The 26,976-nt window shown below is 44.9% G+C and overlaps 1 protein-coding gene across 3 annotated transcripts in view; it reads right to left on the bottom strand.

Annotated features, from left to right (window-relative positions):
• Positions 1-1,255: 1,255 nt before the first annotated feature.
• MB21D2 (Mab-21 domain containing 2) overlaps positions 1,256-26,976 on the bottom strand; it is a 63,201-nt gene continuing 37,480 nt past the window's right edge. For all 3 annotated transcript variants that reach the window (XM_056498950.1, XM_056498948.1, XM_056498947.1), the window contains one exon: positions 1,256-4,882. In XM_056498950.1, the coding sequence (XP_056354925.1) occupies positions 3,618-4,882 (1,265 nt within the window). In that variant the 3' untranslated portion in view covers positions 1,256-3,617. The remainder of the gene's footprint in view (positions 4,883-26,976) is intronic.

The following is a 26,976-nucleotide window of genomic DNA, read 5'->3' on the forward strand; positions in this document are numbered from 1 at the left end:
GGCCAGTAAGATAAAAATAACCCCCAAAAGCCTACATTCAGACTGGAAGCACAGTGCTGAGCCAGGGACAATGATAATAGGAAAACACAATAGTTCCTCAGAGCAGTCCTAAAATAATAGATTATAAGTGGCAAAAGGGGAGGAGAAGGGAGCATTCAGAGGAAATAAATTTGGATTCACTTGACAGTTCTCAAAAGACAAAATGTACTAAATATAATGCTGAATGTCCCTAAACCCAAAACATGTCAGCAAGAGTCCCTTGGCCAGGGTGTTCTTTTCCCCCCCTCCCCTGGTTTAGCCTTTGCCCCATGATGGTTATTTGCCTTTCTGGAGAGCTTAATCAGGAGCTATTAGAGACAGTGCTCTCTAAGCTGTATAATGTTAAAAGTCCATTAGCTCACCCCAAGCCAGGCTGGCAGGAGGGAGATGATGTACTTGCTGAAGTTGAACAAGCTATTTGCATGCTGAATACTTCTAATCACTGAGCAATGCCAGGAGAATGTGAACATCACTACACTCAGCTGCCCAGCAACCTTCCAAACACACTCACTTTAGTACAAGGCAAAGTGGCAAAATGCATCCAGCACTGATGAACCCACAAAAAGGGACAGATGGATGTTTTTAAGTAATTCTAAGCATTGACTATGCACACCTTAAAAAAAAATATGATAAATAATCATTAGCAAAGTCTGTCTTCCTTTCCCTCTGCCACAGTCACTTGCATTGTGCATGGCCACTGTATTATGCATGGATTAATAAAATATGACAAATATCTGCTTACTTGTGGTCTGACCACAATCAGCTTTTATCCAGAAAATGGATAAAATGAACATTTTGTTTCAAGCATATTTTCAAATCTCCCAATGGAATTTATTGTGCCACATTTCAGTGCATGTTTCAGTCAATTTTTAGCAGACACAAGCCTGTCTCACAGCCCTCCTCTTTTGTGTTCCCAGATATACAAAACACTTGTCACCTCTCTGGGCTGGCAGTCGGTTTCATTTAACTATACGGTTTCAGTTAACTATAGTACATGGAGAGGAGCAAACACGATACAGATGCAAACCTGCTGCAGATTAGGATTCTGTCTCCCTGGAAGACAGATGACCCAGGCAGAGGATATAACATTCTCACAAACCTACCTGGAAAACTGCTTTTCAGTCCAGTAAAAAGTCAAGCCTCCATTCCCCCACCAAAAAAAAAACCCAAAAAAAACCAAAACCCAACACATAGAATGCAGGAAGAACAAGGTAAATACTTTTCAAAATGTTTTTTAATTAAAACCAAAAAAAGGAGCACACACCAGAGCTTGACATGGGCTAGTCAAACTGCTGGTCACCAGGATGTTGAACTGGCATGAGGATATGCTGTGTTCCTGCATATCTCAGGAGCACTGGCACAGACAATGGGACTCCTGGGAGAGCACTCTGCCTGCCAGGCTGCTGCCGCTTTGTGCTGAGCAGATTTCTCATGTGGTGATGGGAAACTTCATCCTGCAGCCCAGACTCTTTCAACAAAGTCCCAGAGACTGGGGAAGAAACAAATCTGCATTTTCCAAGCACTTCTGGAGAGGATTCCCCGTTGTTTCTCCTGCCTCCCCCAGGCAGGTTGCACAGGTTTATATGGAGACTCATCTTTGGCAATAGCCACACAGGTTGGACCTGGTTCTGCTTCTGCTGAAGTCAATCCATGTCCTTCCCCAGACCAAACTGCAGCTGCACCAGGGCTCATGATTAAGAGCCAATTGTGCTTTAAGGTTAAATCCTCATCCACTCCATGAGGCCAGCAACTTCTGAAAGCTTCTTGTAAATGTGTACCAGTAAATTCAGGTAAATGTGAACATCTTGGCTATAGCAATGGGGTGAAGTTTTCAATTATGCCCAAGAGATGGAGGAGCTAAAGTTTTGTTTTAAGACATGACTTGGGCACTAGATCAGGTATTGAAACCTCCCGGCCATCTAATAAAGCAGTTGCCAAAGCTGTTGGTGTGCTGCTCCACCAGCCTGGTTTCTTTACCACAAAGGCTGGGCTGAAAAAGTGACACATTTTTCATACACAATTTTTATCAGTTAGAAATTACTAGATATGCACCTCATTTGTCTGTCAAATATTTAAAAAATACTTCAACCTGCTCTAATAATCACATTTTAACACATGCATCAAGTTTGGATCAGAACAGCGTCTCTGGGATAATCAGTAAGCCCAAATTGCTGATTTAAGGCCTAAATATCAGTCACTGGCCAGCCAGCCACAATAAGTCACTCTATCCTTGAACTCTTGGAATTATTTTTGGCTCAGACTAACCCTTGTTACCATACATCTTACCCTACACACAGAAAATAAGTGTATGTGTTTTTCAAGGCTACTGTTGCACCACAAGTTTACATACAAACACAACTTTTGCAAACATGAGACCAGAGTAAGATCTCCCATGTCCCAGGGTGAGTCAGAAAGTTCTCAGGAGTCCAGGGAATGGCAACTGCCAGAAAGGATCAGTCCCAATACATGCATTAGAGAAGCAAGGTAGCTCCTTTGCTCGAGGTCTGGCTGATTCACTTTGCACATACCACTGCTTTAGCATTACATCCTTATCTAATGGTAAACCTGTTTCAACAACATGCAATACATATTAATGCAATATGCACTGCAACACACAATGCAAAACTCTGACTGCTCACACATAGCCGGGCTAACAAGGAAGTCTTTTACAAAAGACAATCAAGAAATCACCTGAAACCATGAGACCTGAGGGGCCTCAAGCAATCAGCAATATTGAGACCTAATAACAGATGCTAATTCATGAAAGAAACACAAACAGTGGGACTGAGGTAATGGCAGAGATTTCATTAGTGCAATTACATTTAAAATGGTATGTTCTTTAATAGAATTTAAATAAGGCTTTGAATAATTACACACACTAAAACTAACATTCCATAACCTTATTCCGCATGGAAAAGCAGCAGAAACAACCCTCTGGACTGTACAAGGTCCAATTAATGAACAATTACATTCAAAAAGTAGATGAAAACAGAAACAACTCTTTCCCCAAAAAGCTGCGTCATCATCTTTAAAGTCAGCTTTCTCCCCTAGTATCAGAAATGTGAAGAACAGATGAACTGAGCTTCAGCCCAGTAGATTTGGCCTCATCAAATTACCAGTAGTGCTTTCCAACCCAGTCTCTCCTCATTTCTTTAGGGTGATGGAAGCTCACGGGAAAAAAAGTGAATTTCTGAAGCAACAGAAGGTGAGTTGTCTCTTCTCCCGGCCCAACAAAGTACATAAATTATGGAAGCTTGGAAAAAATCCCGACATTACACTGTGGCTTGTGTTTATGATGCAGGCCCTCCTTTAGAAACTACTCACAGACAATGGGGCAGGGTGAAAAACAAACAAAGCAGCATATGAAATAGTAATATACTGTTCCAAAATCTGCACCGTCCTGCAGAACCAGGATTTATAATTTATTCAGATTGTTCTCAACAGATCCAATCTATACTGGATATGTAAAAATCAAGAGACTAAGTCATCAAGGAAAACCAAATGAAAAAACCTGCACACTGCAAGAGTTTTAAAAAACAAAACAAATAAAAAAATCCCAAGAAAACACTGACAAAAGCTCAGAAAAATTTATCATCAATTCTGAAGTGGGGCCTCGTGACATCATCTGGATTGATGAAGACGGAGATGGACTTGCCGGGGTTCTCAGTCACTAGCTGTTGCAGCTTTTTGGCTAAGCGGTCGTCGGGCTGGCTGGGGTCCCCGCCGTCGGACTGCGGGGAGGGGATGCTGGTGGTGCTGCCGCGCCGCTGCAGCTCCAGCGTCAGCCTGTTGGCCGCCTTGACGTGCTCGATGGCAGTCCGCAGGTGCTCGGCGGGGTCGGAGCGCACCGACGACAGCTTCCGCGCGTGCAGCATCACCGTGTCCTCCGACAGGTGCTCCAGCATGTTGCACTGCGGGATGAAGTAGTTTGGGCACATCTTGTTGACCAGGCAGTGCTGCAGATCATCGATGAGGCCCAGGAGGAAATGGGCAGCGTAATCCTCCTGGGCCAGGTAGCTGGCTGGCAGCCTGTCACAAGCCCACAGCATCATGCTCCGCAGGTGATATGGACTAATGGCTTTGGGGCGGGACAGCAGTTTGATGATGATGGCTTTGCAGGCCTGGTAGGCTTGCATGAGGCTGCTGGAGATGCACTTTTTCAGCTGCACTTCACTCCTGGCAAATGACAGCCTCCATTCATTGTCCTTCTTCCCCTTGTAGGAACACGCAGGCACTAAGTAAAACCCACTTATGACTTCCTCCTCCGTGATCTTCCCATCCCAGAAGTGGTTCTCCATCAGCCAGCTCTGCGCCACAGCTGGCCAGCCTTTGAAGGACACCACAGGGACAATGTCATACAGCATGCGGCTGCTGCCCACTCCCAAAATTATGGATATGATAGTCCCATTCTTCTCTACCTTCTCCACCTTCGGCATCCCTCGTTGGGGCTTTTTCTGGATCTCAGAGAGGACAATGCTAATGGATTCGTAGAACCAGTCTGCAACTTTCGTTGGGGAGAAGAAGTAGTTGGTAGCTCCGTTGATATGGTCCACGATGGTGCAGCAGTCCTTCCACTTGCTGATGGTGCCTTCGTCGAAGAGGCGCAGGCTGAGCCAGGAGTGGCACAGGGCCGAGTGGCGCATGTCCAGCGTCACCGGCTGGTTGCGGTCGTGCAGCTTCAGCGCGGGCACCAGCAGCGTGAAGTCCATGTCATAGTCTGTGCCCCGGGCATAGACGTTCAGCTCGTCCAGGTCGATGTCCACCACGCCCTCCCGCACGCCGCCGGACAGCAGCAGGTACTCGTTGGCTACAGGCAGCTTCTGGTCGAGTTTCTGAACCATGCCTGGAAAACACAGAAAGAGAAGTCATTTTTAAAAAAGCCAAACAGATCCAGGATTTAGCCAGGATTAAAACACATTCCATGTCCAGCAGGGAAAAAAGCAACCAGAGGTATCTATCACTTTTGGTGTGGCAAAAAATATACGTCAGGCTCAGCACTCAAGCAACCTTTGGTCTCACCTGACCGAATGCAGGAAGACCTGAATGGCCTTTCCTGCATTCCTGGGAATGAGTGAAGTCCATCCTAAATATCAAACTGCAAGCAATGGAAAAAAGCCAAGGCCTCTGGTGAAACACAGCAAAGCTACTTCCAAAACTAAATTTAATTTTTTAAACACTTTCTAAACCAGTGTTTCACCATCTTGACTTTCATTTCCACGGTATCCAAATCTTTTACTGACGCTCCATAAAGAAAAGAGAATATTAATTGACTGTTCTCGCTGTTCTTATTTTCTCTCTGGTGTAGAAAAAAGCTGGACCAGCATCAGGGAGTTGGTTTGTTCATGAGTGAATTAATAGCTACAAATGCTAGTTCAAGCAGGTCTGATTTTACAATCTGCTTTACATTTACTGATGAACAAGGCAACATGAACAAAAGAAATGCATCCTTCTCTTATGGGTGAATGGAGCAGGTTAAATGATCAGGCAATTAGAGAAGTCAGCTCTGGAATTGGCTCTTCAGGCTGCAATGATATAAAATATCTGATCAGCTCCCCAGAACACAGACAAGATGACAAATTTTTCTTTTCAGCACCAAAACCAGACATGACAGTCGCCCTGCAGTGCCTGTACCAGTTGCACAAAGCCAGCTTTTCACCAGGAATTCTATATATACACCCCACTATACTGTGTCTATAGAACATGAACAGCAGGCTGAGAAGAGACTCTACACAGAAGCTGAGATATTAGCACCTCATTCAGTGTTCAAATTAGGCTTAAAATTGAGCTCTGCACTTCAACTGCTCTGCAGTCTGCTCCTGCTTTCTGGGCTGTTTCACTGCTGGTGTTCCTCTTGTGGTTAAACGCTTTTGGTTGCTTCCCAGCCTCAATTCAGCCACCACACCTCAGCCATGAGGGAACAAAGGCCAGTGATTCTGAATGAGATGCTGAAGCTGTTATAAGCACTGCAAAAGGGATAGATATTTATTCCTTACAAGTACAAATGCACTAGTTTCTACTGGCATGCATTACTGACTCCAGCTCCTAACAGGCAATATGGTTTGTTTACACCAAGAAGGGCCAAATGGACAACTTCCATTAAAAGGAAGCCAGCCTTAGAGAGACAGCAGTGGGAATAACTAGCCAGAGGCATAACTGAGTGAGCCAGAAAGCTGCCAGTCACTCTGTCAGCCCAGAAATCACAGGCAGACACATTAGGAATGTTTTTTTATTGAAACACAAATGATCAGCACTAGAGTCTGAGCACCCATCCTGTCTTTGTCCCAGTGACTGCAGAGCCTTTCCTGAGGTAATGCATCCCTGTAGGATCACAGCACTGCCTGTACTGAGTGGCTGACCCTAGCAGAGAGCAGCAGCACCCCAAGGCACTGGGGGCTGCACTAGGCTGAGTGACACTGCAGTGCTTTCAGAGAGACTCACCTGTCCTTTCTGCATGCTAGGATAGCAACAGGGAACTGCTATCTGCATGCACACAGGCAAGCCATGACCAGAGCAAGATCTAAAGCTCTGTGGACACTGACTCCTTGGAAAAGCCAAGGAGATGGTAGGAAGAGGCCTCTGTGTGAAGCAGAATGCATCTTCAAGCAATATTCAGTGTACCTGAAACCCCCCATGTGAAATTCCTTGTTAAATACATTTTACCTGTTCCATTCCTTTCAAAAGCACTGGACCCACTCCATTTTGCTGCATTGAGCTGGGATAATTTTCCTGCCAGGCAGGCAAGGACATAACCCCTTCCATTTCATGCAGCTCCAGGGGCTGCAATAGAAGGCAATAGTTCTAAAGGAGTGCTAAGAAACTCTTCCTGCTAAATCCTGAGCTAATCCCATTCTGCGATCTTGCCACATGCTGCCCTGTTCATCCTCAAAGGGTAATAACTAAGAAAAGCTTCTGTCAGCCTCAAAAACATTTTCTGAGGCTTAGACACACAGTGAGCTGTGTTACCCTGATCTGTGGAGCAGCAGTCTTGCACAGGCTTCTCTATCCCAGAGGCCAAATAAGTAGCAGTCACTCTTTTGCTGTACCCAGAAGGGGTTTTCTAATGGGTACCTAAATTGATGTGACTTCTGCAGACACTACTGACACACTGCCTCTGAATCCTGTCCTTGAACCAGTGCAAGCAGCCTTAGTGCTTTACACCTCTGCTGTAAGTTCAGTCCAGTACCCATGAAGTAGACTCTGGATGAATCACATCATAGGGATAGGGAGTAATTATTTTTTTTTCCCCAAAGATTAAAGTACTACTGGCCCTTACTGTGGGGCAGCACAGCTATTCACAATATGGAGGGGTCTGATGGCCCACCCTGCCTCTACACTCACCCAAAATTTCCCACTCAGGACAGTGATCTGCAGCACCTGCCATGCTGGCTGCAGCTAAAATTCAAACCCTTGAGCTCTGCTTGGCACAGAATCTCCCCTTCAGGTCCCAAACCAGCAACATCTGCAGCTCTGCCACAGAGCAAGAGAAGGAAATTTTGCTAACAGATCACAGCAGCATTGCTGATCCAACTGAAGTGGTGGAGCAGAGAATTGAGACAAGGTCCCCTTGAGGAACATATATTTAGAATAGGTATAGAGTCCTCTATAAATAGTTGAGTGGCCAAATTCAGGATTACCTAAGGCTTTAGAGGTTTGCAGTGTCTTCAAGCTGCCCCCCTTGATCACAAATCTATTTAAAATGTGAAGGGATTTCAAGGAATCTCATCATCCAACACTGTGTGTCACATACAATCCTGTCACAAAGCTTTCATCCCAAGTTTCTACAACCCATGAATGTACAACAGAAGTAGGCACTCCAGTTCAGCAAGCATGCAAGTGCAAATACAAAGAAAAATACCCAGACTGGTACTCAACCCAAGTACTTAATAGCACCAGTGGGCCATTTGAGCTCTGTTCTTCTCACCTCAGCCCCAGAACACCTGGGAGGAGGAGCCAATAGGGGTCACAGAAAAACTAATGAAATATATAGAAGCCCTTTGGAATTGTCTGTAAAGACCAAAGCAGAATTTGTAGGGTCAAATACACAAAAAACAAATTTTCAGCTGAAGGACCAGCTCTCATGGTATAAAAGTAGGTTCACTGATACTTAAGAAGCCTCTTGCTGCTAGCAGCCAAAACACATAATTTGCAGTAGCACCTTGTGTGACACTGGAAAGGTTGTTTGGCAAAGCTAAGAGAGAGACTTGTGTACAGTTACCACTTCTTTCTAAAGCACCTTAAAGATGTTCTGTTTTTCTAGACATGCAACTGAGTTAAGATCTTCCCAAACTATTAAATTTGGTATTCTAACAAGTAAGAATGCTTGCAAGCATGAGAAAGACAAGGATTGTAAGAGTCAGGAGCACCACCTGTAGGCCAGGCTTGGTTTACTAAAGATGAATTCAGAGGAACACAGGTGAACAAGTGAGTTCTACCAACAGAACTTCATTCCTTTGTTGTTTCTTCAGTGTAAGAAAAAAAGGATTTATTTCTACTTCAAGCACTAAGATACAAAGAGAATAAAAACAGAGAAAAGAGTTTTTCTATTATATAACACCTATATTTGGGATACATCCTTGAATGAACTGTGACTTTGATGTAGATGATACAGAGACAATTCTTCCCATTAGGAAAAAAAAAAATCAAACAAAAAAATCCAGGCAATGCAAAGATGCTATCCATCCATTACAGAATTTCAGATGAACTGATTCCATGACCATTGCAGTGTGTGCTGGGATACACTGCTATTTAATGACTAGCTCATTGTAAATAAGGAGGAACACACAGATTTGTTTCTGAAAAAACTCATCACAAGAAAAATATGACATAAAAACTTATTTCTAACATATGCATTTCCTAAATTTGGGCTCCTCCTAGAAGTCTTTCTTCCTGCTGCTTCAGATGTAAAACCAATGCCACCAAAAGGAAACACACAGGCAAACCAAGATGCTGTTCTGTTAGTCTAACTTGGTCTCAGCAAACTGAATGGGGTGATGCTCAGGGCAGTCACTGAATTCAGGGAGGCTTCTGCTGTGTGGAACCAGAGAGTGGTGAAAGGAGCAATGGGGTGCTCAGAAGGGTTCCACAGAGGAGAATCAGCAGAACCTTGCACTCAGAAGAAGCATATTACAGGAATTCTTTTGGGAGTCAAACCAGACTCAGGCACTAACTGGTGTATGCCCCCTGGAGTTCCCTGGCAGCCTAGGGAGAAGATATATAGAAGGGATCTTCCTTATTCATGTGATCTGTTCTATAGGGAACACTAAGGACCACTCATATCCTACTGCCTCCCTCTTTTCTACTGCTTAATCCTTCCACAGGACTCAGCATGCATCTACAGTCAAGGCTCTAGATTTTTCCTCACAGGTTCATCCTGTTTGATGCATAACCTTGAGAATGCTTTTTTTTCTTCCATATGAAACTATTACCATTCTGTAAGCCCCAAGACCTAAGGGAGTAAGACCTGGATGATCAGACAGTGGTTGGAATTGCTCAGACAGCATAACCACACACTGGATGCTATAAAGCAGGACACTAATTTGAAAGCTCAGGATCTCTCATGCTGGCCAGGCAATTCTTACCCACAACTGCTATAAGAAATACATGAAACTCCAGGCTAGTCAAAAATACAAAGAGCTTCTGTCATTTTATGTAAAGACACTAGACAGGGACTCTGAGGTTCCTTGAGAATTCTGCTGCAAACAGCAGATCCTGCAGTTTAGGAATGTTGCTCAAATGAAAGATTTCTGCAGAGGTCTCCCAGCCATGCCTGAGCAATGTGTGTTGAATTTCAGAGGCTTCTTTAAGACAGGATGAGAGGCCACTCTGATGCATCTGGACTGCGCAGATTCTTCTGTTTCCCTTGGTAATTGCAAATCTATTTATGAGCAGCACAAGTTTTTGTTACACAGGAGAACTGGAAGAGTCAGCTCTTTAGGGGAGCCTTTAGTTACAAAGCACATTTGGAGAGGGCTGTTGGCGGAAGCAGGCAGGGGGTGGGAGAGGAGTGGGGAGACTGAACCATGTGATACCAGTTTAGTCAAATATGGGATGCAGGCAAAGGAAGCTGCTCCTGCAGACTGATACACCAGTGTCCTACTGATTCTGCTCCTTTTAGAAATCTTGTGACATGGTGACAGAACACACTGCAGGAGACAGCACCCCCTCGTAAAAGAAATCAGCTTCTTTCTCCAAAGTCTTCTTTAAAAACAATCTTAAAAGTAGTGTCCCAGTTTTTTTCCAGTTTTCAAGTGTCCTGATGGAAGCTACCTACCTAGCTGAAATCCTGTTTAGCAATGGAAAGAGGTGTTTCATGGTGCAAGCATGAAAAAAAAAAAAAAAAAAGAAAATAAAGAAAGAGCCCAGATTCAAAGGGTGAGACTGTAGAGTGGTGCTGTCACAAACATTTAAACCCACTCTGGTACCAAAACCAGCAGCAGTGTTTCTGTAGTGATCTGCTCAGTTAAATGAGTCAGGGCTCAGAGACCATAACAGGACCAGATTTTAAACTGCATTTTCAGAGGGAGGCCCTGCATTGCTGTGCACCTCTGCTCTGGGCAGGAAGAGTGTGAGAGTCAGCTCCAAACTGATGCTGGGTTTCCAGCATGGCAGCCTGCTTATTCCAGAGTCTTATCTCCAGAGTCATATTAGCCAAACTAAGATAGGAGTGATGAAAGGTGAAAACCTACATGGAATATGAAGTGCAAATCAAAGGAGTACTCTAGGGTCTGAAAAATGTGGGTGATGAGGTCTGAGAGCAGCTGACAAACAGAACAGAGGGAAGAGGGGACAGAGAGGATAGCTATAAGAACAACCTGCTGTTACACCCCAGTTAACACTGCACACTGTGTCCATACGGTGTCCAGATTTCCAAATGTGCATAAGACATGAAATTCCCTTTGGAAATGGCACAAGATGCCATCTCTCCTGGAACTGCAATCCCAGAGGAGAAATATGCCAAGGGACAGATTGTTTTAACAGTTCCACCCTCTGGGACTGAGAGTGCACATTTGGTAAGGGCTATAAAGGGTCTAGATGGGCCATTTCTGCTCACACCCCTACGGGGCACTGCAAACATTCAGCAAGATGTTACTGGGGGAGTCTCACCAGGATTCCTCTCTTGGATCTGCTTACAAGGTAACAGCAGTGGGCACAAACCAGGTTGAGCATCTTGAGTGCAAACATGCAGCTTGCAGGAGAGGCTGCTCTGCCCTTGTTTTTCCTAGTCCCCTCATTGTTACTGAGATCCTTACAAGAGCAGAAGAACCTCAGTGTGGTACATAACAAGTCCATCTACTGGAGCATCCTGGCTCAGGCAACTGCTGCTGAGGGCTTTCAGAAGAGCATTAAGAGCAAGAGAAGTACAGCATAATAATTTTCCTTCTGCAATCTCCAAGCATTCTCTGGCCAAACCAGAGGCAGTATTTGCAGCTTTATCTTTAATAGCACTGACAGACTTATCTGCTTGGAATGTCTCTCATTGCTTTGTAAATCAGTAATATTTCTGTTATAGTCAGTGCCTTGCAGCACTGTTTCACAAAGCACATATGTCAAAAGGATTTCCTTTTGCTATCTTGCTAGGAAATGAAGAAAATCACCTAACCGTGGCACCTTCCATAGATCACTGAATATCTTACACAGCTTCATCAGTCATCTTTCCTCCACGTTGAAAATGACAACTTATTTAAACTTTGCTTAGCCAACAGTCCTGATCTGCAATTGTGTGGGCCCTGGTATTGCTACACTCAAGTGAAATGAGATGGTCAACACTGCCTGGCACATGGAAAGGTGACTTCTGGGTGAAGTCACAGTCCTCTGTGAAATCCCTCAGCAGCCTTGCTTGCTAAATTAGCCCCACTCCACTGTTGGTTTGCTCAATGTAACAGAGTCCTCCTCACCAAAATTTTATTTCACCTTCAGGATGTTCCCTTGCAAAAGCCAACACCAATGCCATCACTTTGCAAGGGGTGTTGCTGACACTGCAAAAGAACCGTGGAAGTAGGACAGGGTAAGGTTTTGGAGACTGCCCAGGGGAACAAAGTGCCCAGCCTCCCTCAGGCTCTCATCCTAAGCTAAGAGTCAGCACCAGGTGCCTCTCACAGACAGCACGTGGCAGCTCTCCACTGATGAGCAAAGCCATTCCCTTCCAGACCTGGGAACACATCCTCCTCTCACCCCAGTCAGCCACAGGGACACAAGTACATATCAGGCAGAACTTGACTCCAAGGTTGCAAAACCACTTTGGCCTCCTCTGGGATGGTTTTGTGCTCTCAGTTACTGTCTGGTATCTTTTGCCCATCCTGAAAGGGATAAGTTACCACACCACTTTATGTTCTGGTACCAGTGGGCTGGGCATACAGGAATGCCACCACAGCCTTACATTCTCTAAATAACATAAGAGCCTCCACTGTAAATACACTTTGAGCTGTTCTAGCAATCCTCCTGCTTACAGTTATCCAACACACCAGAGATTCTCTCCCCAGCTGCTAAATTACCAGCTTGCTTTCTGTTCCTTTAGTAGCTGTTTTCTACAAAGATAAGTCACAGCCAAGACAAATCACAGCACCATTCCTTATGAACTGGGCCTGAGCTAACACTGCCCATCTTCAGGGCCTGCCTTTTCTGTAATAGCAGCTCTGCCTTGCTGCAGAGCAGCAGCAGATTTGTCCTTGACTCCACAATTCCCCACTAAATCATCCAGAAATGCTAAGCTTATATGTGGAGTACACATGGTGACTAACAACCATCAGGGAGTTGATGAATAACCACAATTGTAATTCATGTCCTTGATTTTCCATTAAAAAGCTCCTGGGGTCAATGACATGATCAGAATGGCATCTCTTTCAGTTGATTCCATTCTCTTAATCTACCAATAACTAAATCTATTTAGGTTTATACAAAGGGACAGGTCAGAAAAAGAGGGAATGAAGGATGATTCCAGGAAACCAGCCAAGCACCAAGAGAGTGCTGGAAATCCTGAGTTCTCTGAATACAGAAGGAGAGCAGGTGTCTTCAGAAGCCCTTCTGAGGCAAGTAGTGGAGAAAATTACATGAACTGAATCTTCTCTCCAGCTCTTGGAATTCACTGGACTCCACCTGTACAGAGCTGGCCCCTTTGACAAATCTGGTATCCAAACACTGGGAGAAGATGAGACAGAGAGGCCAAATATGGCTGACACAACCAATGCCAGAAGCACAATATCATTTTTCTCTGTCCCTGCATGTGAGCATGGACTGGACTAGCAAGATGAGGAAGGGAATGCAGATCCTTGTCAGAGAGTGCTGAAATCAAAAAGGCTTAAACAGTACAGCTGTTTCTGAGATCACGAAGCTAAGAGCAAGCTTTCCTGCAGTATTAACCAACTTTCCACCCACCACTAAGAACATGGCCAAAGCCATGTGGAACTGGATCAAGTCACCTAGAGGAGATGCTTTAGCCAAACCCCCATGTACAGCATCAGCTGTATGAAAACTGCTGGTTGGCTTTGACATTCATGCACAATTCCTCTTCATCCACATCACCAGGAGAAGTTAATACAGGCCAAATTTGTTGTTAGCAGAAAACAGAGCAGCTCTCCTGTGATGAATGGAAATTTCAAGAGTATTTCTCCTTGCTTCTCATAGGAGACAGGCAGAGGAAAACCTAAGCCCTCCAAACTTGCCTGTACACGTCCCATTGCTCCAACCATCCTGCTCCAGCTTCATCCTGCAGAGGTCATATTTAACAGCACACAAAAGCCAGCAGAAGTTTCTAACCAAAATCTCAGATTTTACAGCCATTTTTTTTGCAGCTGAGCACTGTAATCTGTCAGAGAGCAGCAGGAAGCACTGTGTGGATTCAATCTCCATCAAGCACCAAGCCCACGGCCCCAGCAGCTGTCAAGGATCTCTTATCCCTGCAGCACAGGCAGCAGCCAGGAACTGAATAATTAGAGTAAAAGAGAAAGGAAACAGCAACCGCTGCTACAGCAGGGTAGAGCCTGGACCACCTTGTGTGAAGGTGTGCAGGAAAATGCCACTGTCACTTTGGCACAGGACAGCAAAGGTGAAATGCAGTCACCTTAAGAAGGGAGCAGTAAGAAGTGACATTGCCAGGTGGCCCTGAAAGATCCAGGCATTGCACCCTCCTTCCAGTGCAAGGTGTGCATTGGGAAGGAGGAGCTGGGGGGCTGGCAGTGCTGACTGGCTGATGTCCTGAAAGCATTTACAGTGAGATGAGGGCTATATTTTTGAAGCAAATCTCTGATACCAGGAACAGGGCTTGAAATGCCCTTTGCACAGAACTCCCATCCCATTTTACCCACTCTGTTCACTCAGGAGAAATTCCAAGAGAACAACCACATCTGTTGCAAAGCCTTTTTGTGCTTACCTGGAATGAAATAAAGCCTCACACACACATTTATTTAAAGAAAGGCCTGATGATTTCTTGGCTCATCAGAATGAAAGCTACATTGCAAGGTGAAGGAGGGAGGAGAAAGCAAAATTGTTGCTGATCAAATATAAAATTTGCAAAGTATGTTCCAGGAAGCTGTCCCCCCACCAATAGCCTAGTCCCAAAGTAATGTCTCATCTAAAAATCTAATGGAATAATGGCATGAGCAAGATTTGGCCCAGAAACTGTCAGAAACATATGCAAAAACCTCACAAAGCAGGATCTTAAAGTCTTCTTGTAATGGAAAGGTGACAATCAAAGATCATTTTTCAAATCTCATCTCCTATCAGGGCTGCTTCACCTTCCTGACTCTGAAAACTCAGGTGAGCAGAATCCCATTCACCAATGCTCCCCTGTTTTAGGAAGCAGTGTCCCCAGCCCAAACATACATGAAAAGACAGGCCATAAAAATCACAATATCTTCCCAGTTACGTTTTCCCCAGCTATTTTTGCAAGGACGAGAGAGGAAAGGCAACTACTGTTCGAAACCCAATAGAAATAGAATTCAATAGAATAGAAAATTCAGTTAGCTCACTTAGCCTTCCCCTGAAAATGTGAGAACTAGAAATGCTTTGTTTACACTCTATTTAACAGAGAACCTCATAACTCTAGTAATATGCCTTAAGGAAAAACCACAATATAGTGGTAGAATTTTCCAACCTGCATTTGGGGTTTCTTTCAAAAATTAAAGTACCTTCTTTATTGTCTTATACAGTGCATAATCTGGAATTTTAACCCTACAAGTTCCCTTATATATACAATAATGAAAAATGCTAAAAAGCTTTACTCACAAATGATGATAAAAAATTATGCTTAGAAGAGGCAGGTACATGGAGAACACAGATCCTTCAAACAGATTCAGTAATTAGAAATCTCACCTGTATTTTATAGATGTTGCTGTGAAAATGCCTTGTAAAATTTCCCTGTGGATATTCAGCTCCTGCAAGGCCTGCTATCCCTTGCATGAAAACACCTCCCAGCACAACAGAGATGGATATTGTTTGAATACAGTCTGGCTACACAGAAAGCAACGAATAACACAGTGCTTGCTGATTTCCCACTGACAGCTGGTCCCCACACTGTGATTAACAGACAAAGAAAGAAGATTAAAGACCTCCTAAATTTGCTAACACTGTCCACAGAATTAATTGCATGAGGTAGAAGCAGGAATACAAGGGTGTGAGCTGGTCCTGTAACAGGGATGCTTGTCCCTGAAGTCAGAGAGAACTGATGTACATCTCACACCCAGCAGAAATCTGAGCACAATCCTACTTGTTTGTTCCTGGCTGCACTTCAGGAAGGGGCTGGCAGAGGCAGAGACAGAAAAACACTGGTTTGTAGCTGAAGACAATCATCACCAAAGCACAAATCATACACTGAGCTGCTGCTCTGGCTGGTATTGTTCTACTTGTGCCCAGAGAGACCTGCCTTGGATGATGGGCTGGGCCAAGATCTGAACTGCTCTATTCTCCTTGGCTCACAAACAACCCACAGGGAGGAGTCTAAAAAGACCTTTCAGATTTCCTTCCCGACTTGATGGGGTTTGGGGCAGCTCCTAGTTAAGCTCAGGGATCAGCCAGCTCTTTCCCTCAGGCACAGCCCAGAGGAGGGCAGAAGTAAGTCAGTTCCTAAACAGTCACTGGCATCCTCTGCCTATAGACAGGGGTACCACTAGGAGGACCCTGCAAAAATTGTGTTGCTAAGACAAAACACCTGCCCCAAATTATATTCTGAGTATTCAGAAATTTAGTAAGAAATATTCCACAGAACTTTGTGGCTGAGGAAGAAGCAGCACTTTACCCCTTCCCAGAGAGATGGCTCATGAAATCACAATGCTGCTAAAACATCTCTGCTTTCCCAAGCTGAAGACATTCTAGTTTGCTGCTGGTTCTTTAGATCATCATATTGAGCTTTAAATCTGAAAGGAATGAGGGATTTGTCTTTACAAAAAACCTGTGGGTCTGCTGCTAAATACTGAGAGATAAAAGAAACAATGGGAAAGATTCCACTAATTGATGAAAGGAGCAAGAGGGATTTGTCCTTACAAACAAACTTAGTCTGCTGATAAATAAAGTCAGATACTGAGAGATGAAAGAAACAACAGGAAGAACCATAAATTCCATAGGTTCCACTGTTGAAAAAAGGAAAAGAGGAGGTATAGTTAGAAGGGGGTTTTAGGTGTTCTGGGAACTCTGTACCTCTCACGTACCCCAGCCAAAGGGGAAAGAGAGAGGGACATGCAGCTGGGAAATTAGGATAAAAAGAAGGCTGCATCCTCCAAAAATTTGAGAGACCCCAGGGGAATGCCCCATGGCCTCTCACCTATTTCCCCTCCTGCTCAACTGAGCTGAGCTGAATTTGTGATCATCACGCAAGCCTTGTATCCCCTGCAAGCTGAAGCACTTTTCCCAACATGTCAGCTAGGATCAGGGGCTGCTCTGCCAACCCTTGTCTTCAAAACCTGGAACACAGACTCAGCCCATGGAAACATGGAAGGAACACGAGGTCCATTGCTTGTCCCCAAGCAATGCCTTCCTGACTTCCTTCCCCTGCTCAGAAACAAAGCTGGAATTCTCACAGCATCATCTACTGGCTCCAGAAGCTGGAGCTTTAATGACAGCATAAAATTTAACATCACACTTGATTAAAAAGAGAAACAAAAAATGAGATTCTGAGCTGGCAGCATTGCAAGGCACCCAGGTGGTATTTTGTTACTCCTATTGGGACATAGCCCTCTAGTGTTTGTGGATTAATCTTCCTGACATACTTCAAATTTTCCTGGCAGCTACCCTTCAGGAGAAGGCAGGAAGCACTCTGCCTTGCTGTGGGGATGCTCACATCGTCCTGCTGTGCAGGAGGGGCTGGGGAAGCAGGGAGGCTCCACTGTTGGAGTCAGTGAGTCAGGGGTGTCTCTGAATTCTTCAGAGAGAAATTAGAGTGCAGGGATTGAATTAAAGCCTTTGGATGAATTGAAGAATATTGAGCCACTCACACATAAAGTAGAAGTTTAAGTGTAAGTTTTAGTGTAAGTTTAAGTTTTAGGATAAATAAGTCAGTCAGTAAGTTTTAGTATGAGTTCTAACGCTTTTAGTAAGTAAAAGGTTCAAATACCAGCATGGAAGTCCGAGTTCTAGTGAAGGTTTAAAAACATACTGATGTTTTCAGTAGTGGCTCCTGGACCATGACTGTAGACAGTACTTAGACATAATAGAGCCATAGTAAGAACATTGCTTACATTTTTCAGATAGAACAAGATAGGTTGTGTGAGTAATTGTATATGTAACCTGGCATGCTAAAAAACTAGAATTCTAATAGGTTAAGGAGTGGTGGTCCTAGAATTCTAATAGGTTAAGGAGTGGTGGTCCGAGTTTGTGTCTTAGCTTATTGGAAAGATCCTATATAAGAGTTTTTATTGGGAAGAGTTGGTGCTTTTGCCAGGGCTTTTAGCCATTTGCTTTTGCCATTTGGTTTTTGCCATTGCTTTTATTTGTGCTTTTGCGATTGGTGTGCTTTGTAATAAATAACCTTTTTAGCAAGTTTAGCTGCTTCTCTCGTTAAAGATAACCCGAGGAAGGTGGTAACCCCGCCGTCCCCGGGCAGCAGATGGCAGGAGCGCTCCGCTGTGCGAACAGAGCCGCGAGCATCTCCCGCCGCCCGGCGGCAAGGCACGGACACGCACACACACACACACACACACACACACACACACACACACACACAGAGAGCACCCCACCCCTTCCCACCGCCCCGCAGGGCTCACCGTGACACACTCACAGCCGTGAGACCAGCCCCAGGTACCGCTCCGGCTCCATCCTTTACACCAGGAGCCCTCCGGCAGCAAACAATGTACGGGTGCGAGCGAGACGCGACTTTAGAGGGGATAAGCCAGACGATAGACACCAAACCTGCCTGCAAATCCTATTTAATGCCAGATTTCCAGCTTGTGACGGCTGAAGGGAAAGGCCAGCATTTTGTCTAAGCCATCTGTACACGGCTCCTTTTGTGTCGTTTCTCTTTGAGTATTTATGCCACTTTGCACAGCAGCACAACTGAGCAGGCAGTGAGCACCACGGCTTCAAAGGAGAACAACTGCTGTTTATAGAAGCACTGTCAAGAATTTATTGCTAATGCATTTTGATAAGTTATGAAAAGAGAATGAATCATTGCAGGTAAATTCAGTTCAAAACTTAGATTTTCTATTTTTTCATCAAAAACCAAGTAAACTCTCAGCAAGCACAGAGCTGCCCAGGAGCAGTTCTTGTGTTCAGTGGAACCAGAAACTTCAGTTTAAAGACAGAGCCCTCCAGAGAGTCAGATTGAAGGTGAAGTCAACATCTAACTAATCAGTTTCCCTTATTTATTTTCCTCCTCAGAACATAGTGAACACAAAAAAAGCAATCTGGGAGCATTCAAAATTAAATGCAAAGGGGATCATCTAGGAATGCACATACACCCATGTGTATTTAAAGGCTGGGATTTTGGAACTGTTTCAGGGCAATAAATAGAGTATATCTGGAAATGGGGGACAAGCAGAAAGCATTAAGAAAAAAAATCAACAGAACTGTAGTAAAGTCATGTTTGCATGTTTTAATCCAGTGTATAAAATTTCTGAACTAAATAAATTTTAAATGCACTTAAATAGCAGAGACAAAGGAAGCCAAAGCCAGCTTCTTAGTCAAGAGAACTGTATTTCTATTCTGTCAGTGTGACTTCTAGAGATTTAAAATACAGACCTTCCTCTATGAGTGATGTGCTGCAGAAAAGGTTACAGCATGGCTCCACCTGTAGGACCAACATCCATCAAACTGCCCATGTGGCAGCTGAGTTATGGGTCAGTTAAGGAATCCAGAGTGGGAAGTGGGTGCCTTTAATGCAGCCTTAAATGGGTGTGCTCTAACAGATAGCTGTGAACATCTGCCAACACATCTGCACAGAACACATCTGGGATGAGGGAACATCAAAGGAACAAACACAAGCACCCTTTGAGTTTATAGAAATAGCAAACTGCCCCCACAAGCACTGTGTTGGTAATGCTGCCACTGTGTGAACTACAGCACTGTGCCCAGCAAGAGCATCAGCTCTCAGTGAGGCTGGGTGTCTCCTACAGACCCTTCTGAAGCTGCATTTAAACAGCTACTGTCACACCCACACTGTAGCTGCAGGCCAGCAAAAACCTTAATGGAGGTTACACAAACATGTATTTCTCTACCCCAGAACATTCCCCAGCCTTTGAACACTGCTCAGACACTGTCATAGGAGACACTGTTGGGATACTTCTCTGCATATCCAGAAGCAACCCACCAGCAAGCCCATTTCAAGCCCTGGAATTGATTTCCAAGGATTGGATAGTGATGCAGGATGTCCTGCCATGTTCTTTCCTCCTTATCCCCAACCCCATATTCAGTCAGGAGTCTGGAAAAAGAGAGGTGAGTGGATAATTCTAAATCATCATACCTATTTTCCCATTCCACTCCAATGAAAAGGGAAGGGCCCAGCCCCAGCAGTCAGTGTGAGGGACAGGACATTTATTTCAAGGGGGCTGAGTGGATGTCCAGTTTAAGAACCATGGGAGGAAATTCTCTCCTGTAGGGAAGTCAAGGTAGCAGGGATGAAAAAAGGAACACATCTGGAAAACAGCAGAGGAAGCAGAAAAAAATGAATAAAGTGGTAAACAGAGCCTTGCAGATTCCATGAGGAATACTTGTTGAATCCAATGGAATGTGATTTGGATTTAAAGGAAAATTGTGACAGTTCAGGAGACACAGGTTTTAAGCTTTGAACAGCAACAGTCACTAGAACTCCTTAACTCTGGTGCTCACTCTGCCAAGGGTAGATGATCTGGGCATGGAGCAGAGAGGAACCAGAGACCCTGCAATTCTGTCATGCTTTAGCAAGCCCAGAGTATTTCAGCTCAGAGGCTTGAGACCAGAGTTTGTGTAACATAAGAAACAAATGTGGAAACAAGTGAAGCAAAGACTGCTTACAGCAGGGAGGAAATGCAGGAATTGGGCTTCAGGGGAGCCTGCACTGCTAAAGAGCAATCACTTGATTGCACGAAGGACCAACGCTGGGAGATGTCTGAGTCTCCTGCCTGCTTGAGATGCTCAGCACACAAACAGCCCTGGCTCAGTGAGCCCCAAACCACAGCTGCATTCCCCACACCAGTGGATGAAGTGAGAGCAGCCTCTCTCACCTATTTCCCCTCCTGCTCAACTGAGCTGAGCTGAATTTGTGATCATCACGCAAGCCTTGTATCCCCTGCAAGCTGAAGCACTTTTCCCAACATGTCAGCTAGGATCAGGGGCTGCTCTGCCAACCCTTGTCTTCAAAACCTGGAACACAGACTCAGCCCATGGAAACATGGAAGCAACACGAGATCCATTGCTTGTCCCCAAGCAATGCCTTCCTGACTTCCTTCCCCTGCTCAGAAACAAAGCTGGAATTCTCACAGCATCATCTACCGGCTCCAGAAGCTGGAGCTTTAATGACAGCATAAAATTTAACATCACACTTGATTAAAAAGAGAAACAAAAAATGAGATTCTGAGCTGGCAGCATTGCAAGGCACCCAGGTGGCATTTTGCCAACCACTAGAGACTTGCACAAACACAGCTCAGGTGTAAACCCCCTTGGTCCCTGACTGCTCAGGGCAGAGTTGGTGTGTGATGGTGAGAGCCAGCCTCTCTGCTGCCCTGGCAGTGGCATGACAGGCCAGCAGCCTCCAGGATAACAGAGGAAGATATTTTCGACCTCTCCTCTATTGCTTCAGATGTGTGTCTCCACACACCATCCCACTGTCTGTCCTTCAAGGTCACACACACTCCATTGAGGCAAGGGCTGGGACAGACAACCATACTGCTGGCAGTGTGGATGCTCTTCCCATTTTATATGTTTTAAAAGCTGTTAACTTGAAGCAGAGAGAAAAGGAATCAATAAATGGAGCAGTTGCAATCTCTTTTGGGTATCTTAAGAGCATGGCTTCTGGCTATTTTCAGCAAATGAGTGTGGGGCTCTTACACACTTATTTCTGCTCTCTGCGAGGTGAAAGCAGGACTGCTGCCAGCTCCGTGACTCATACAAACACAGGGGAGGAAACATAAAACAAGCTGCCGGCTTGCTCTTTCCCAGGGCTTAATCACACCCTTTGTAACTATTTGATGTGCCTGCTCCAGCACATCCGAAGTTGCAGCAGGAGAGCAAGCGGTGCTGGGGCTGGGCTTCGACAGCTTTTGCACAGAATTGCTGCCAGAACCCCATCTCAAACTTTCCACTGAACACAGAGAGGAAAACAGAGATCTGTCTGCACTTTTGAGACAGTAGCTCTCAACAGTCCCTGCCAGCTGGACAGAAATAACTGTTATGTTTTGTTACAAACCATTTTTGGCTAGGACACACAAGATCCATTCTCATCAATCACCACCATGTACCAACCTAACACCTACAGAGCTGTTCGTCCCTAAGTCTCCAAATCCTGAGCCAAAGACAAGTATTTGTACTGGATTCAAGTCCAGGCACTTGGCAAAGATGTGCTGGAGGTGCTTGATAAATGTTCAATATTTTTATTTGGCCATATTGCCAATTCTTGTCTTCTGTCCTTTTCTGGAAATCCAAGTTTCTGGAGTCCTAAGACAGAGCAAAAGTCTCAGCTTAAATTTATGAAAAGAAATGAGCAACTCCTATCCATCACAGCTGCAAATAACCAAAAATACCCTGAAGGAGATGAGTCGCACTTAAAAGTAGAAGAAAACAGAACAGATGTAAAAATACACCAAGAGCTTTTAATTTTAGAGTCCAGCTCAGCTTCTGAATGCCTCAATTTTAGCAAACCAGCTCACTGCTATTCCCTCAAAGCTTTCCTTTGGATGGCTGTCATCAGCTTTCTCTACAAATTCATTGAGTAAAAAAATGGTGACGTAAAACTCACTGGGTCTCATATAGGGAGATGGAGGGACAGCAATGAGAGAAAGGGACAGAGGGATCCCATGTATTGCTCCCTGGGACAGTGATATTCTGGGAAAAACACTCCAAAAAGGAATCTGCCTGCAGCCCTAGGGATGGCAGGGGCAGGGTATACCCTTCCCTGGTCAGAGAGTTTCCTCCTCTGAGTGCAGGAGTGCAGTGCATCTTTTCCCACCACTGGTCCCTGTCTTGCTGTGATCTTCTAAGTTCCCACTTTCACATCACAAACTCTGCTGGATTTATAATATCCCTCCACAGTTCTTCCAGGTAGGCAAACTCCCTCCAGACTCAAAGCTAAGCAGCAGCAATGTACACTTGTGCTGGAGGTGTTAGAAACACCACAGAGATCAGGGAGGAAAGGCTCTATTCCCAGGACCACTTCCTGCCAGCTCCTGCAGTGCAGCACAACCTGGGTGCCTCTGCCAGGGACAGTAGCAAGAGGCTTCCAGGAGCTCAGAGAGCCCTCACTTGCTCCCCAGCTTTACTGATGGGCTCCTTGTTTGCTCCCCTGCTCAGTGTGAGTTAATTATTCCCACCAGAGCATAGTGTTTGCCCCACTGGGGCATCTGGAAGAAGCATTCACACAGGGCAGGGCTGTGACTTGGTGGAAAAAGGGACAGAAAAGCAAGCTGTGTTCAGCAGTTCTTCTAAAGCAACACACACCAGCAAATCCAAAAGCCAGATCCTGCCTTTCCTTCCAGCTACTGCCACAGCTCTCACAACCCCACACCAGGCCAGGAGAGGCTCTGTCCAGGGCTCTGCACACCTCCAGGCTCCTCCACCTTCAGCTGATGTCCCAGAACATCCCCTGGGAAGGGGACAAGCCTGTCAGCACCCCACTGCACCCAGCTCTCAGGACTGCCAGACCCTGCTGATGCCCAGAGCCAGCAGCAGCAAACCTCTGCAGGGCCACACTCCAACACTGACAGCTGCAGCCTCCATCTCTGCCTGGGGATTATCCTCCTCTGACCCCTCAGCTCCTCGCTGTCATCTGCCCCCCCATCCCACAGCCTGGCACAAGGCCAGGCTCCCCTGCCTCCAATCTCTGTGCCTCCATCTGTCCAAGTCCTGGCCTTTTTCAGCACTCTTCTGATGCTCCAGGGACACAGCCACCCTGCCCCAGAGCCTTCCCCATCACTCACCTCCCAAAGGGCCCCTCAGGGCTCACAGACAGTGACTAAACCAAGTCTTGGACTCCAAGCTCCTTGAGAGCACTCATTTTATCTGCCCCCCAGCTGTGTGCAGACAGGGAGCCAAGAGCCCCAGTCCCTTGCTATTTCTGGGTGGGCAGACCCTCCTCTGCCTCAGCCAGGGAAGATGTCTGACATAGCAGCCAGGCCAGAGCCCAGCATTTGGTTACCTTTCAGGCTCTCTGCTTAGCTTCTACCCAGAGATAACAGATCCCTGCCAAGAAACTTAGTTGCCAAGGAGACCACTTTCAAACAACAGTTTGCTAGAAACTATATTATTATCTAGGGTAGCACATCTCCAGTGTGGAGCACTGGGGTTAACTGCCTGCTAGCTCTGCCTCTGTTAAAATACAGCCTCAGAGAGAGAGAAGATCAAAATGAAGTTGGCAGCATAACCAATTCCCAGAGTTCATAATTTCACATACATACAGGATTCTCTGGAGGCAATGCAAGGTCACTAAAGAGAGCTGTGCTCCTTCTAGTGTCATGGCTCAACCTCCCCCTCAGTCTTTTACACTGATTTTATAATCCAAATGCAAGCCAAAATACAAAGAAACAGATCTTAGCCTTTCACTAACATTGACTGTGTCTCCTCTGGGAACCACATATTTCAGGGGGCAATATTTAACCTAGAAACAAGTGAAAGCAGAAGCAGCTGTACAGGGAGAGCACAAGACCAGACAGGTGGGTTGGGATGGTGCTGAGCACAGGGCTGGCAGAGCCTAATGAAGGATGCAGCTGAAGGGCATGCAAAGAGTTTCACTCTGTGGATGCAGTTTTCCAGCTCCCAGTCCTGGTAGAGGACAGATCTCTACAGCAATAAAAGCTCCCTTTTCATTTCCCTCTGCTTTCAGCAATAACAATTCCTATTTTCTCTGTTTCCTCCTTCAGACACTGGGTTAGCTAAGAGGGAGAAATCTGCCACTTCCACCCCTCTAATAAAATAAAGCTCTCTTAACAGCAGCATTATGAGCTACCAGTAACTCCACCAACACTGAAAAGGCAGCCAGAGAATAGCAGCCAGGAACAAAGAGTGCATGTGAGTAACAGGGAAGAGTTACCCTGCACGTAATCTTCAAAACCAGCCAGAAATGAAGCATTGCAGGAAAGAAAGGCATTTGCAAAACCACCAGGTGTCAGCTGATCTATTCCTAATTGCCTGAAATGACAGCTCCTGACAGCATAAAGCTAATCTTACATCTCTGGAGAGGAGTTTCAAAGGTAGGAGATGTTTCCTGGCACATGGAGAAAGCTGAGCTGGGAATTCAGGTTATAAGGCACATAGCAGAGTGGGAGCCATTTTAAGGTCTTCAATCACTTACTACAACACACAGCTTTATTTGGTGCAGACTCTTCTGTACAAAACACGTAAAAATAGCAACTGGTGAGACACGAAAATCAGAGATAGGGAGCTTGTGCCAGAGACATTTAAGGGCAATGATGATCTGCCTCAAGCAGTGATTTAAGTCTCCATAATTAATTCTTTGCTCTACACTGGCCATGAATGAAAGGGAAGGTAACAAGGATTATAGTTTCATCTTCATGCAGCAAGCCTGAAAATGCACTGGATGTAAAGGAACAAAATTTAGCAAAGAACTTAGAATATCAAGTTGAGAGTTTCATTCCATACCAAGTTCTTGATCAGTCTCCTTCTATAACAAAGACCTAGATTGTTTGTCTAGAGATGAAATTCAGCACCAATTTATCACATTGCAAAGTCTTCTCTGAAGAACTTTCCACTAAAAGAAGAGAAATTATTAGCAGGTAAATTCTCTTTATTATATATATTTATTAAAATCTGAATTCAGCCTACAGCATCAAACTAAAGAATACAACAAAATTGTAAGTACTGAATTTCTTTTCTCCTTTTATCTTTTTTTTTTTTTTTTTTTTAGGAGATTGGTCACTAGATTTTTCACACTTTCTTCTCAGTAATGTGCATTTAGCATCTCTGTCAATTTGTATAAACTCTAAAAATTATCACACTGAGAGGCCTTCTATGCCCTCAGCACCATGGTGAATGCACGGTGACTCCCTTAACCTAAATAGTATGTTTTTATCCTGGGAAAATAGGTTCATAGCCAGCACCAAAAGGTCATTTGGTGCCTTATTGGACCACTGGAGGCCTCTAGAATTAATGCTGAGTGGAGGGATAAAGTAACACTAGAGAGGAAACAGCAACTCCAGAAATACATCTCCAGTGAAACAGTTGGTCTTAGAAAAAGAACTGGGAAAAAAAGGTAAAATTTGTGCTGAATTCTGTGGTTTTGGTTTTTTTAATATCAAATAAATCCACAGAGCAGTACAGAAGACAGAAATTCACTATGGCCAAGATTGAAACATTCTGAAATTTGACTTTGGAGTTGAAACAAAGGACATAAAACCTGTGAAATTATCCACAAGAGGGAAAATCTAAAAATATTTCAGGTACTTACGTACAGGAACAGCAAACAGAAAATACACAAAACATTTCAAAAACTTCAAGTGCTCTGTTCCAGAAAAGAAACCTCAAATCTCGTTATTTTTCCTTTACCATGGAAAATCAGGGCAATGCAGTCTTGTGAGATGGAGAATGATGGAAGGTTTTTGCTACAGCTCTGCTTATCAGGTGTTAAACCAGCTGCACTCATGCCCTTTGCCTGAGAGGCCAAAGCGCTGGCCAGGAGCAGCAGAGGTGAAATTCTCCTTTTGGTGGCCACAGAGGACAGGTGTGTGCCCAGGGAGAGCTGGTGGCCCTGCAGACCCACAGGAGCTGGCTCCATGGGACAGCAGCAGACCCCACAGCCAGCCCTGGCTGCCCCAGCAGAGCAGGACAAAGGCAAACAAGCTGGAACCCAGCCAGCAGCACTCTGCCAAAGCTGTTTGCCAGAGGGAAATCCCAAAACACTGGCCTGGAGCCAAGGATGTGAGGACAGGGAATTAAACAAGTCCATCTGAATTGGATGGAAAGTTGACTGAACTTCCTTCTCCTCTAATTGCTGTGCAGTGTCCTCAGGACTGATGGGGTCTTTCTGCTAGGATAAGGAGTGAAGCTCCTTTGGAAAAGCCCAGGAGAATGAACAGAAGTATTTGTTAGACACAAGCCAGTTCTTGCTTTAATGACAAATGACCACACAAACCCCTGCTCCCACACAAAGAAACACCACTGGATTGTGCACCTAAGTGACATGTATGAGCAGGAGCACCACGTAAGGACTTAGGAAATATCTGGTGCCAAGATGGACACCAAGCTGCTACTTTGGGACCACAAAACAGGACTGGATTTTCCAGAGTGGGAAAGGACCCAGATAAAACACATAATTTCTGATCTGGGAAAGTACAACAAAACCAGAGTGTTTGGTGTCCACAGTTCACACCAAGA

Source organism: Oenanthe melanoleuca, chromosome 9, assembly GCF_029582105.1.
Source record: "Oenanthe melanoleuca isolate GR-GAL-2019-014 chromosome 9, OMel1.0, whole genome shotgun sequence".
NCBI classification, from domain to species: domain Eukaryota; kingdom Metazoa; phylum Chordata; class Aves; order Passeriformes; family Muscicapidae; genus Oenanthe; species Oenanthe melanoleuca.